This window comes from Geotrypetes seraphini, chromosome 6 (genome assembly GCF_902459505.1).
Source record: "Geotrypetes seraphini chromosome 6, aGeoSer1.1, whole genome shotgun sequence".
In the NCBI taxonomy this organism is placed as follows: Eukaryota; Metazoa; Chordata; class Amphibia; order Gymnophiona; family Dermophiidae; genus Geotrypetes; species Geotrypetes seraphini.
Genome location: NC_047089.1, coordinates 244,381,726 through 244,395,376, shown reverse-complemented (window position 1 = coordinate 244,395,376; position 13,651 = coordinate 244,381,726). Strand labels below are relative to the sequence as shown.

The 13,651-nt window shown below is 48.3% G+C and overlaps 1 protein-coding gene across 7 annotated transcripts in view; it reads right to left on the bottom strand.

The window, feature by feature from the left end:
- The window catches only part of CTPS2 (CTP synthase 2), a 212,586-nt gene that overhangs the window by 180,249 nt on the left and 18,686 nt on the right, over positions 1-13,651 (bottom strand). For 6 of the 7 annotated variants that reach the window (XM_033948181.1, XM_033948183.1, XM_033948179.1 and 3 more), the window contains exon 3: positions 3,919-4,124. In XM_033948181.1, coding sequence (XP_033804072.1) covers positions 3,919-4,124 — 206 coding nt within the window. Of the gene's footprint in view, positions 1-3,918; positions 4,125-4,393; positions 4,457-13,651 lie in introns of all 7 variants that reach the window. The other variant, XM_033948185.1, reaches the window with a different exon arrangement.

Sequence of the window (13,651 nt, the reverse complement as noted above, 5' to 3'; positions counted from 1 at the left end):
CACCAAAGCGTCCACCCTGGGTAATCTAAACTTATCCAGTTCAGTCGGGTCAACCGGATACAAGAGCCGCATGGCTTTTGCCACTCTTAAACTGGCCTCCGGCGTATCCCATTGCGCCGAGATCAGCTCCTGCATGGCTTCATGCACCGGAAAGGACTTAGGTGGCCTACGTGTACCTGCCATCAGGGGGTTACCCGACACCTTAGCATCTGCCTGAGAAATATTCAACCCCTGCAAAGCCTTAGAAATCAAGGAAGCCAGTTCCTCTCTATGAAACAGACGGAGAGCTGAAGGATCATCAACTTCCCTACCCGGGGGATCCTCTGCTTCCCAATCTAAGACCTCACCTTCCTCCAACGATTCAGGAAGAGAGAAAGGGGATAATGGAAGATTACCTTCTGCGTCCGCAGTTGCGAGTCTGCGTTTTTTCGCCCCCTGCGACCGCCCAGGCGACAACATAGGACCCGTAGCCGGTCCGGTATTATCATAGGTCAAACCAGTAGAGGTGGACGGCCCAGGGAGGGACGGACCGGTCACCGGCACTGACTGGGCAGGCTGCAAGCCCTGCAGCAGAAATGCTCGGTGCAACAACATAATAAATTCAGGGGAGAAGGCACTCAATCCAAGTGATGCTGACCCGCTCAGATCCATGCCTGGGCGCGAAGCCGCGACGTCCCCAAGCGGTCCCGGCTCCCCGAACGCCGCTGACCCCCCCTCAGCCGTGGAAGAGTCTTGCAGCACCCCCGAGTCGCTCTTGAGAACCGGGGACTTAGACCGTGCCTCTCTGACATGGGAGATGGCTATATCACAAGCCTGCAGGAAAGCGTCTTCTGCCGGTGAATCCGAACAACCGGCAGAACAGATGCCAGACAGTGCTCTGCGCTTCCCACAGCGCGAGCACCGCTGGCTAGCTTCCGCTGCCATCTCACAAACCGGCGACTCAAAAAACTTTTTTTTTTTTTTTTTTTGTTGCACACACGCGGCGACTCGCCGCCGACCGCTGACTCCGCCCACCAGCTACCGCGGTCTTCGTGAACGAGAAACCGAACACAGCCCAATAAATCAGAAAGCCAAAAACTTACTCACCAACCTTTCCCCCGCTCAATCTGGCCAGGTTACAGATGGTAATTGCCCTGAAAGCCGACTCGAAAACGGCACGGCTCAGCACAGGCAGGAAGTCCTTTTTTTTTTTTTATACTGGAATGAAGAAACAAACTCCTGCAGTGGCCAAGGAAATCCCTCAAACAAACGGAGGGGAGGGTGGAGAAGGGACCTGGGAGGGCCCAGGTGTAGCTCCCAAAGCCAGCACCGCTCAGCCAGGCACCCCTGTCCTACTGAAGAGAACTAGTCTCAACAGAGGAAGCCACAGGAACACCACATAAACCGGCCCCAGCCAGAATCCAGGAGCTAACGAGTAAGCTCCATCCCTGCTGGGAGATAGAGCAAAACTGAATCAACAGGAGGAACACCAGGCTTTAAGGCCAACTGTTAATCAGTTCTCTATCTCCACCTGCTGGTCGATGTGAGCTATACCCACTAGTCTCTGGATTCATCTGCTGCTTTGCTATGGAAGTGTGCTATTCTTAAAATTAGGGTCATTAGATTATTGTCCCTGTGCACAACGCGGCTCAGAAATTTGAAACACCTTAGCTAAAAATCCAAACAACTTGCTTATTTAACAAAGAAACATAGAAGATGACAGCAAAAAAGGGCTACAGCCCATCAAGTCTGCCCACTCTGCTTACCCACCCCCTGTCTGTGCCCTAATGACCCAATTTCCTTATCTTGACCCTCGTAGGGATCCCACATGGGTATCCCATTTATTCTTAAAGTCTGGCACGCTGTCTGCCTCGATCACCTGCACTGGAAGCTTATTCCAATGATCAACCACTCTCTCTGTGAAGAAATACTTTCTGGTGTCGCCATGAAATTTTCCGCCCCTGAGTTTGAGCGGGTGCCCTCTTGTGGCCGAGGGTCCCTTGAGAACGAAAATATCATCTTCCACTTCGACACGTCCCATGAGGTACTTAAATGTTTCGATCATGTCTCCCCTCTCCCTACGTTCCTCGAGAGTGTAGAGCTGCAATTTGTTCAGTCTCTCTTCGTACGAGAGACCCTTGAGCCCCGAGATCATCCTGGTGGCCGTCCGCTGAACCGATTCAATTCTGCGCACATCTTTACTGTAATGTGGCCTCCAGAATTGCACACAGTACTCCAGATGAGGTCTCACCATGGCCCTGTACAACGGCATTATGACTTCAGGCTTTCGGCTGACGAAACTTCTGTTGATACAACCCAATATCTGCCTTGCCTTAGATGAAGCCTTCTCCACTTGATTAGCAATTTTCATGTCTGCACTGATGATTACTCCTAAATCTCGTTCTGCTGAAGTCCTAGTTAAAGTTTCTCCGTTCAAGAAGTACGTCCTGCATGGATTTCCGCTTCCGAGGTGCATGACCTTACATTTCTTAGCATTGAAGCCTAGCTGCCAGGTTGAGGACCAACTTTCCAATGTAAGCAGGTCCTGCACATTGTTTTAGGTTACATTGGAACAAGTTATAGAACACACTTTATGTGTTTTTTGTTTGAATTTACAAGACGTTTTAAATGCGCTTTGGTTACGCAGACAGGAAAGAAAACTGTGGGGATGGTGACAATCTGATGGGGACGGAGTAGAGACGGACAAGAACTGACTGAGGGACAGGTGGGGACGAGGACACACCTCTACTTTCAAACTCATTAGTCTCTCTGAGTTTTTCTTACAAAATGCAAGCTGGCAGGGGAATGTGAGCAACTTTGTTTGAACTTAGGCATACTGGGTCAGCACCAATGGTCCATCTAGCCCAGGGGTAGGCAATTCCGGTCCTCGAGAGCCGGAGCCAGGTCAGGTTTTCAGGACAGACACAATAAATATGCACGAGATAGAGTTGCATCTCAAAGAGGCAGTGCATGCAAATCCATTTCATACCTGGCCTGGCTCCGGCACTCCAGGACCGGAATTGCCTACCCCTGGTCTAGCCCAATATCTTGTTTCCAACAGTGACCCATCTGGGTCTCAAGTACCTGGAAGAAACCCAAATAGTAGCATCTGTCTTCAAATCAGTGCAAAGTACACATGTGAAAGGTTCCATCCTGACTTGTCCTTTTTTCTCATGTAGCTAAAAATGCATGCACTTTTCACAGCACTTGAGTACTTCTACTCACATGGGGGAAAGCCAGGTGTCAAAAAACAAAAGGAATTGACCCCAAAATATCCACAAAGAAGAAAATCCAGAGAAAACCAAAAAAACTCTGTGGAGTGACGATGTTCCTAAATGGACTTTATTTGAAAGTATCAAAGTTCCAAAGGTACACTGAAATCATCCACATAAAATAATTCCATCCACATAAAAATAAATCATCCACATAAAAGCCTTAAAGGACCTAGTCCGCTAGGGATACAGGACCCAACACGGTCCGCATTTCGACAAAAAGTTTTCTTCAGGGGTCCCTGGGGGTCCTATAAAGATGAGTACATGTCTCACTTCCGGCTCACCACACAATTGTTTCCCACGTACTCACCTTTATAGGACCCCCAGGGACCCCTGAAGAAGACTTTTTGTCGAAACACGGACCATGTTGGGTCCTGTATCCCTAGCGGACTAGGTCCTTTAAGGCTCTTATGTGGATGATTTATTTTTATGTGGATGGAATTATTTTATGTGGATGATTTTAGTGTACCTTTGAAACTTTGATACTTTCAAATAAAGTCCATTTTGGAAAGCCAGGTGTCAACATTCAAACTACATTTGTACTCATGTAAAACGTGTATATTCTGTCCTTCCCATGTACCACATTGGTAATATTACTGGGAGATAACGAGCAGAGTTACATTCTATTCATAAAGTCAAGTTTTAAAGAATCCCTCTTGCCTCATACCATGTTCATAGGGTGAAAATGTCCCAGCGTCGATATTAATGTACGGATCGATTTTGATGGCAGTGACCCGAAGACCGCAGTTCTTGAGGATGGTGCCGATGCTGCTGGCAATGATCCCTTTGCCAACGCCGGAGATGACCCCACCCGTGACCAGGATGTACTTCATTGGGGCTACCGGGAGCTTAGACAGGGTTCGGAATGGCAATCTGCCGGGAGAGAAAACACAGCTGCTAGGCTAGGCTACGCAATGACTCGGGTAGGCGGCAGTATGCCAGAACAGACCTTACCAGGGTTGGCAACACTGTTGCCAGTGAGGGAGGTTCTAAGTTCTATTTTGAAAAAGTAACAAAGCCTCCAGAACAGACAGCTGCCACATTTCTCAGCTGTTGCATTTAAAGTTGCAATACAATACAGCTAAGACAGCATTTTGTAACTCTGTGTATGATTCAATATATACAAAAAAGTTATACTACACCTTGGAAGTCTACGGAACACTCTAGAGCAGGGGTGTCAAACTCAATCACATAAGGGCCCAAATCTGAAAAAAAAAGGCTAAGTCGCAGGCTGAATTTTTAATTAAGATAATTAGAGATCCTTTAATTAAGGTACGCTAACCGATTTAATAACCTTATAAAAGGTCCCCTAAGTGACTAAGGCTTAGGCTTAGTAGAAGTACAGGGTTACAACATCTCCAACCTCACACCAGCTCTGTGGTGTAAACAAAATAAATATTGTAATCACAAAACAGAAAATAAAATTATTTTTTCTACCTTTTGTTGTTTCATGCAGCATCCCTCCCTCCTTCCCCACCACCCCAGGGTCCACCATATCTCTGTTTCTCTTCCCAACTACCCTCCTACCCAGTATCTCTATCCCCCCTTCACACCATCCCTTGTGTCCAACTTCTCTCTCTTTCTGTTCCTTCCCTCCCTCCATCCCATTGCCCACCATCTCTCTCCCTCTTCTCTGCTTTATTTCTTACCCCACCCTCCACTCAGTCCGGCATATGTACATCTGGACCCCTCCTTCTCTCCCTCTGGGTACTTCTACACCAGGGCTCGCCCCCATCCCGAAGGCCTGCATGTTTTCCTCTTTTCTTCTTCCTGGTCTCACCTTCAGATTTAGCTCGCCGTTCTTACCCTCCCTCCATCCCGACTTCCTGGTCTCCTCTGGCCCGCCGGCATGAACCGCTACCGCCGCTCTTCACTCGCATCTGTTGTCACCTGGTCTCCTCTTCAAAGCAGCCTGCTGAGGATCGCCAGCCGGCTGTAGCGAACCTCACAGACCGCTGTCAACCTTGGTAGCACGTTCCCTCTGGCGCAGTCCCGCCCCTCCTCTGACGAGAGGGAAAGTGCTACTGAGGTCAACAGCAGTCTGCGAGGTTCGCTACAGCCGGCCGGTGATCCTCAGCAGGCTGCTTTGAAGAGCAGACGCGAAGGCAGACGGGAGTGAAGAGCAGCGGCAGCGGTTCGTGCCGTCGGGCCAGATTTAGTATAAAATTTTAAATGTCTGGCAGGCCAATTTTTAACACACCACGGGCCAGAGTTTGACATGTCTGCTCTAGAAAATTCCATGAACACATACACACATACCACACTATATAAGTAGCACAAGTATTCATCTTTAAAAAAAAAAAAAAAAGCTTCTCTCGCAAATTATCATAGCTTTGCATCATTTACTGAAACCTTCATCTGAAATTAGGGACACAATAAAAGGTAGGCATGACAAGTTTATCACAAAAGAAAACTCAAGTCATCTGTAGTTACATAATGCCATCTGTGTTGCAGCATTTAATTACTGCAAAGACTTGAAGAGTTTCCGTTTGAGAAATATCGTCACACTGACTTTTTAGATAAGATAGTTTCCCTAATTCACAAATTTCGGTTAAAACCACCAGGATGTCCAAATCTAGCTAGCATGGGTTCCTTGGAGCCTTTATACATTTATTGGAACAAATGTATGTGCCCCGTTAACAGCCCAAAGGAAATCACATGAGATTCAATGCATTTGCTGCAAAATCTAGCATTGTGGGTTTTGGTCATTGAGGTCATTACGGAATTACACTGCAAAAAAAATCAGTGGTGGAAACGACCATAAGGATGAAGGTGGGTGATCCAATGTGTGGAGTCCTTTATTGGAAGCAAAAATAAGTTACCACACAATAAAACGATGCAAGATGATAACAAATTAGGGCTGCACATTGATTAATCGCAATTAAAATTTTTAACCACATAAAGCGTCTCCCTCCTCACATTTCCTTCTGTGCTCCTACTGTGGCAGAAGTAAATTCTCAAAACCAACATGGAGAAAGTGGAGAGGGACAGATTCGTCAAACTTTCGACCACTATGAGAACGAGAGGGCATTCGGAAAAATTAAGAGGGGACGGATTCGGAACCAATGCCAGGAAGTTCTTCTTCGCCCAACGGGTGGTGGACGCCTGGAATGCACTTCTGGAGGGCGTGATAAGACCGACTACGGTATTGGGGTTCAAGAAGGGATTAGATCAATGGTCTCCAACCCTGTCCTGGAGGACCACCAGGCCAATCGTGTTTTCAGGCTAGCCCTAATGAATATGCATGAAGCAGATTTGCATGCCTGTCATATCCATTATATGCAAATCTCTCTCATGCATATTCATTAGGGCTAGCCTGAAAACACGATTGGCCTGGTGGTCCTCCAGGACAGGGTTGGGGACCACTGGATTAGATGATTTCCTGAAGTAAAAGGGGATAGAGGGGTATAGATATAGGATTACTATACAGGTCCTGGACCTGATGGGCCGCCGCGTGGGCAGACTGCTGGGTGCGATGGACCTTTGGTCTGACCCAGCGGAGGCACCACTTATGTTCTTATGTACTAAAATAAAAATAATTAATTTTTCTTACCTTTGAGGCCTGATGATTTTTAAAAAAAACGGAACAAAATGATTAGAAAAATAAAATCACCAAGCAATGAAAGGTAAGAAAAATGATTTTCATTTTAGTAATTAAAACATGTCGGTTCTGAGAATTTACTTCTGCTTTCTATATTTGCCACAGTAGGAGTATAGAAGGAAATGTGAGGGGGGAGATGCTTTATGTTAGGGGTGCCCAAAAGGTCGATCACGATCGAACAGTAGATCGCGAAGGCAACGCGAGTTGATCTCGGAGCCCATTGCCTAGTTGCATTCTCCCTGCTTCCCAACGCCGTAAACAGGACAGCAAAAGAATTGACGTCAGGGGGAAGACTGTTTGGCCTGGCACTTCTGTTGTCCTGTTTATGACGTCGGAAAGCAGGGAGAGCTCAGAACTCAGCAGCTGTAGCTTAGGGTACTGTTCTCCGATGGCGGCGGTGGCTTGGGGGGGGGGGGACAGGAAGAAAGAAAGACAAAGAAAGAAAGGGGGCTGGCAAGGAGACAGAAAGAAAGGGGGGAAGGGAGACAAAAAGAAAGAAGGGAAACAGAAAGAAAGAAAGGGGGCATGGAGAGAGAAAGAGAAAGATAGAAAGAAGGGGGCAGGGAGAGAGGCAGAAAAAGTTGGGGGAGGGAATGAGGTCTGGAGGAGAGGTACCATACAGAAGGCTAAAAGAAGAGAAAAAATATTGGATGCACAGTCAGAAGAAGAAAGTGCAACTAGAGACTCATGAAATCACCAGACAACAAAGATAGGAAAAATGATTTTATTTTCAATTTAGTGATCAAAATGTGTCCGTTTTGAAAATTTATATCTGCTGTCTATATTTTGCACTATGGCCCCTTTTTGCTAAACCGCAATAGTGGATTTTAGCGCAGGGAGCCTATGAGCGTTGAGAGCAGTGCAGGGCATTCAGCGCAGCTTCCTGCGCTAAAAACCGCTATCGTGGTTTAGTAAAAAGGGAGAGGGTAATTTGTATATTTTTGTATAGTTGTTACTGAGGTGACATTGCATATTTTAAAGTCATCTATCTTGACCTCTTTGATAAAAACAAAACCCCCGAATATAAATGATAATTAACATTTTCTCTGCGTACAGTGTGCTTTGTGTTTTTTTAAAATTTTATTGTTGGTAGATCATTTTGACTTGGTCATTTTAAAAATAGCTCGCAAGCCCAAAAAGTGTGGGCACCCCTGCTTTATGAGATTAAAACTTTTAATTGCAATTAATCACGATTAATCGATGTGCAGCCCTATAAAAAAATATATATCCAGATTTGACACAGGCCAAGTTTCAGCATAGCCACCTTCATCAGGAGTCCAATTTGAAACTAAAAAGATAGATAGCAATATGACAAGTAGATAACGGCAGATGGAACATTCAAGTCTCTCTCTATCTGCTGTCATCTACAACAGTGTTTTTCAACCTTTTTACACCTATGGACCGGCAGAAATAAAAGAATTATTCTGTGGACCGGCATCAGTCCATGGACCAGCGGTTGAAGAACACTGGGCTAAGCCGTGGGCCAGACCCCGCCCATCTCTACCCAATCTCCACCCCAGACCCCGCCCCCATAAAGCACAGTTACTTACCGTAACAGGTGTTATCCAGGGACAGCAGGCAGATATTCTTAACGTATGGGTGACGTCACCGACGGAGCCCCAGTACGGACACTTTTAACTAGAAAGTTCTAGTTGACCGCACCGCGCATGCGCGGGTGCCTTCCCGCTCGACGGAGGAGAGCGTGGTCCCCAGTTAAGATAAGCCAGCTAAGAAGCCAACCCGGGGAGGAGGGCGGATCCTAAGAATATCTGCCTGCTGTCCCTGGATAACACCTGTTACGGTAAGTAACTGTGCTTTATCCCAGGACAAGCAGGCAGCATATTCTTAACGTATGGGTGACCTCCAAGCTAACAGAGAGGGAGGAGGGATGGTTGGCCATTAGGAAAATAAATTTTGTAACACAGATTGGCCGAAGTGTCCATCCCGTCTGGAGAAGGCATCCAGACAGTAGTGAGTAGTGAACGTGTGAACTGAGGACCAAGTGGCAGCCTTGAAGATTTCCTCGATGGGCGTGGAATGGAGGAAAGCCACAGAAGCAGCCATAGCTCTGACCCTGTGGGCCGTGACAGCACCTTCCAGTGAGAGACCGGCCCGAGCATAACAGAACGCAATGCAGGCAGCAAGCCAGTTGGAAAGCGTTCGTTTAGAGACAGGGCAACCTAGACGGTTAGGTTCGAAGGACAGAAAGAGCTGAGGTGAAGAGCGGTGAGCCCTGGTACGGTCAAGGTAGTATGCAAGGGCACGCTTACAGTCCAGCGTGTGCAACGCCTGTTCCCCAGGATGAGAATGGGGCTTAGGGAAAAAGACAGGCAACACAATGGACTGGTTGAGGTGGAAGTCCGAGACCACCTTGGGAAGGAATTTAGGATGGGTACGCAGAACCACCTTGTCATGGTGAAAAACAGTGAAAGGAGGGTCGGCAACCAGTGCATGCATCTCACTAACCCTCCTGGTAGAGGTGATGGCAATGAGGAAAAGCACCTTCCATGTTAGAAGTTTGAGCGAAGTTGTGGCAAGAGGCTCAAAAGGAGGTTTCATGAGAGCTGATAAAACCACATTCAGGTCCCAGACGACAGGAGGAGGCTTCAGAGGTGGTTTGACATTGAAGAGGCCTCTCATGAACCGGGAAACCAAAGGATGAGTCGTAAGCGGTTTTCCGAGGATAGGCTCATGAAACGCAGTGATGGCACTGAGGTGGACTCTGATTGAGGTAGACTTGAGGCCAGCGTCGGAGAGAGAGAGCAAATAGTCCAATACAGTTTCCACCGCCAATGAGGTGGGATCGTGATGACGCAGTAGACACCAAGAGGAGAACCTGGTCCACTTCTGATGGTAACATTGGAGGGTGGCCGGTTTCCTAGAGGCATCCAAAATGCGACGGACGGGCTGAGACAGATTCTCTGAAGAGGTTAGCCCGAGAGAAACCAAGCTGTCAGGTGGAGCGAAGACAGATTGGGATGTAGTAGAGACTGATGCTGCTGCGTAAGTAGAGTAGGAAACACAGGAAGAGGAATGGGCTCCCTGGAGCTGAGCTGAAGCAGGAGGGAGAACCAGTGTTGGCGAGAACACCGAGGGGCGATGAGAATCATGGTGGCCCTGTCCCTGCGGAGTTTGGATAACGTCCACAACATCAGAGGTAGAGGAGAAAAGGCATAGAGGAACCAATCCGTCCAGTCGAGCAGGAATGCGTCTGGGGTCAGACGATGAGGAGAGAAGAGTCTGGAACAGAACTGGGGCAGCTGATGGTTGTGAGGAGCTGCAAAGAGGTCCACCTGTGGAGTTCCCCAGCGAGCAAAGATGGAGTGGAGTGTTGGAGGGTCCAGAGTCCACTCGTGGGGTTGAAGGATGCGGCTGAGATTGTCGGCCAGGGAGTTCTGTTCGCCCTGGATGTATACAGCCTTGAGGAAGAGACTGTGGGTCGTGGCCCAGGTCCATATTCGGAGGGCCTCCTGACAGAGGAGGGGAGATCCGGTGCTGCCTTGCTTGTTTATGTAGTACATGGCGACTTGATTGTCTGTGCACAGGAGAAGAACCTGAGGGCAGAGAAGGTGCTGGAAGGCCTTGAGAGCATAGAACATGGCTCTGAGTTCCAGGAAATTGATGTGATGTTGACGCTCCTGAGGGGTCCAGAGTCCCTGGGTGCGTAGATCTCCCAGGTGAGCTCCCCACGCATAGGGGGAGGCATCCGTGGTTATGATCATGGAGTGAGGGGGTAGATGAAAGAGTAGACCCCTGGAAAGATTTGAGGAGTTCAACCACCAGTGAAGAGATTGCTGAAGAGACGATGTCACAGAGATGGGATGAGAAAGAAGATCCGTGGTCTGTGACCATTGGTTGGCAAGAGTCCATTGAGGTGTCCTGAGGTGGAGTCGCGCCAGAGGAAGCACATGGACCGTCGAGGCCATGTGGCCCAGGAGGACCATCATCTGCCGAGCTGGGACGGAGTGATGAAGGAGCACCTGATGACAGAGATGGAGCAGGGTCCGTTGTCGGTCGGCGGGAAGAAACACCCTCATCAGAGTGGTGTCCAGAACTGCTCCAATGAATTGAAGTCGCTGTGTGGGAAGTAGAAACATAGAAACATAGAAAAATGACGGCAGAAAAGGGCCAAAGCCCATCAAGTCTGCCCACTCTATTGACCCTTCTCTTTGATTTTGCTCACCAACCCCTGCCCTTACGTCATTAGAGATCCCACATGAATATCCCATTTATTTTTGAAATCTGATACGCTGTTGGCCTCAATCACCTGCCGTGGGAGTTCATTCCAATGATCGACCACCCTCTCAGTGAAGAAATACTTTCTGGAGTCACTATGAAATTTCCCTCCCCTGATTTTCAGCGGATGCCCTCTGGTGGAAGAAGGTCCTATAAGATGGAAGATATCCTCTTCCACCTCGATACAACCCGTGATATATTTAAATGTCTCGATCATGTCCCCTCTCTCTCTTCGTTCTTCAAGTGAGTACAGCTGCAATTTATTCAGCCTTACTTTATACGGAAGATCTTTGAGCCCCGAGACCATCCTGGTGGCCATCCGCTGAACTGACTCCATTCTCAGCACATCTTTCCGGTAATGTGGTCTCCAGAATTGAACACAATATTCCAAATGAGGTCTCACCATGGATCTGTACAGTGGCATTATGACCTCTGGCATCCTGCTGATAAAACCTCTACGGATACAACCCATCGTTTGCCTTGCCTTAGAGGAAGCCTTTTCCATCTGAAAAGTAGGTGCGACTTGGGGTAGTTGATCTCGAACCCCAGTAGATGGAGGAGCGAGATGGTGTGATGAGTGGCTTGTAGCACAAGCGGAGATGTAGGCGCTTTCACCAACCAATCGTCCAAGTAGGGGGAACACCTGGAGGTCGTGAGACCTGAGGAAGGCCGCCACCACAATAAGGCACTTGGTGAACACCCTGGGTGATGATGCGAGGCCAAAGGGTAGCACTTTGTACTGATAGTGACGGTGCTGTATCTGAAACCGTAGGTAGCGACGTGAAGTCGGATTAATTGGGATGTGAGTGCAGGCCTCTTTGAGGTCCAGGGAACATAGCCAGTCGTGTTGAGAGAGAAGAGGGTAAAGCGTGGCAAGGGAGAGCATTCTGAACTTCTCCTTGACCAGACACTTGTTGAGGTCCCTGAGATCGAGGATGGGACGGAGGTCTCCTGTCTTCTTGGGAACCAGGAAGTAGCGGGAGTAGAATCCCTGACCCCTTTGGTCCGGAGGCACCTCTTCGATGGCATTGAGAAGAAGGAGGGATTGGACCTCCCTCAGGAGGAGGGGGGTTTGGGAGGAGTGAGAAGCAGACTCTACGGGAGGATTGTCTGGTGGAAGAGTCTGGAAGTTGAGAGAGTAGCCGTGGCGAATGATGTTGAGGACCCATTGGTCTGATGTGATGACCTCCCAACGGCTGAGGAAGATTTGGAGGCGACCTCCGATAGGCTGAGGAAGAGGCAATGATGGTGGGAGACTGGCTATGCCCTGGAGGAAAAAGTCAAAAGGGCTGAGAAGGTTTTGACGGAGGGAGAGGCTTGGCAGGTTGGTGAGACTGTGAGCGAGCCTGAGTTTGATGCTGTTGACGAGGTCGGCGAGGCTGCTGTTGAGGCGGGATGAGAGGTCTGGCCGAGAACCTGCGTTGGTAGGAAGACTGCTGTCTGTAGGGGCAAGCAGGCGGGGTCTTCTTTTTAGGCTTCACCAGGGTGTCCCACCTGGTCTCGTGAGCCGAGAGTTTTTGGGTTGTTGAGTCCAGGGACTCCCCGAAGAGTTCATCACCAAGACAAGGTGCATTAGCCAGGCGGTCTTGGTGGTTAATGTCGAGGTCAGAAACTCTCAACCAGGCCAGACGCCGCATGGCAACAGCCATGGCAGACGCTCGAGAGGTCAGCTCAAATGAGTCATAAATGGAGCGCACCATGAATTTCTGGAGTTGGAGCAGACTGGAAATTTGTTGTTGAAAAAGAGGTACCTTACGTTCAGGGATGTATTTTTGTAAGGCGGAGAGTTGTTGCACCAGATGCTTCATGTAGAAGGAGAAGTGAAAGGTGTAATTATTTGCCCTGTTGGCCAGCATTGCATTCTGGAAAAGGCGCTTGCCAAACTTATCCATAGTTTTTCCCTCTCTGCCAGGAGAGGTGGAGGCATAGACACTGGAGCCCTGAGTTTTCTTTAAGGTGGACTCCACCAGGAGAGATTCATGGGGCAATTGAGGCTTGTCAAACCCTGGGATGGGAATGACCCGATACAAGCTATCCAATTTGCGAGGGGCCCCCGGGACAGTGAGGGGGTTCTCCCAGTTCTTATAAAAAGTTTCCCGTAGGATGTCATGTACGGATAACTTGAGGAATTCCTTAGGAGGTTGCTCAAAGTCTAAGGCAGGGGTGCCCACACTTTTTGGGCTTGCGAGCTACTTTTTAAATGACCAAGTCACAATGATCTACCAACAATAAAATTTAAAAAAAACACAACGCACACTGTACGCATAGAAAATGTTAATCATCATTCCTATTCCAGGGTTTTCAAAGAGGTCAAAGCAGATGACTCTATGCACTGTCACCTCAGTAACAACCATACAAAAGTAGACAAATACCCACCCCCTCCCTTTTTACTAAACCACGTTAGCAGTTTTTAGTGCAGGGAGCTGCGCTGAATGCCCAGCGCTGCTCTCGACACTCCTAGGCTCCCTGCGCTAAAAACCTCTATTGTGGTTTAGTAAAAGGGGACCATAGTGTAAAATATAGACAGCAGATATAAATTCAGACACATTTTGATCACAAAATT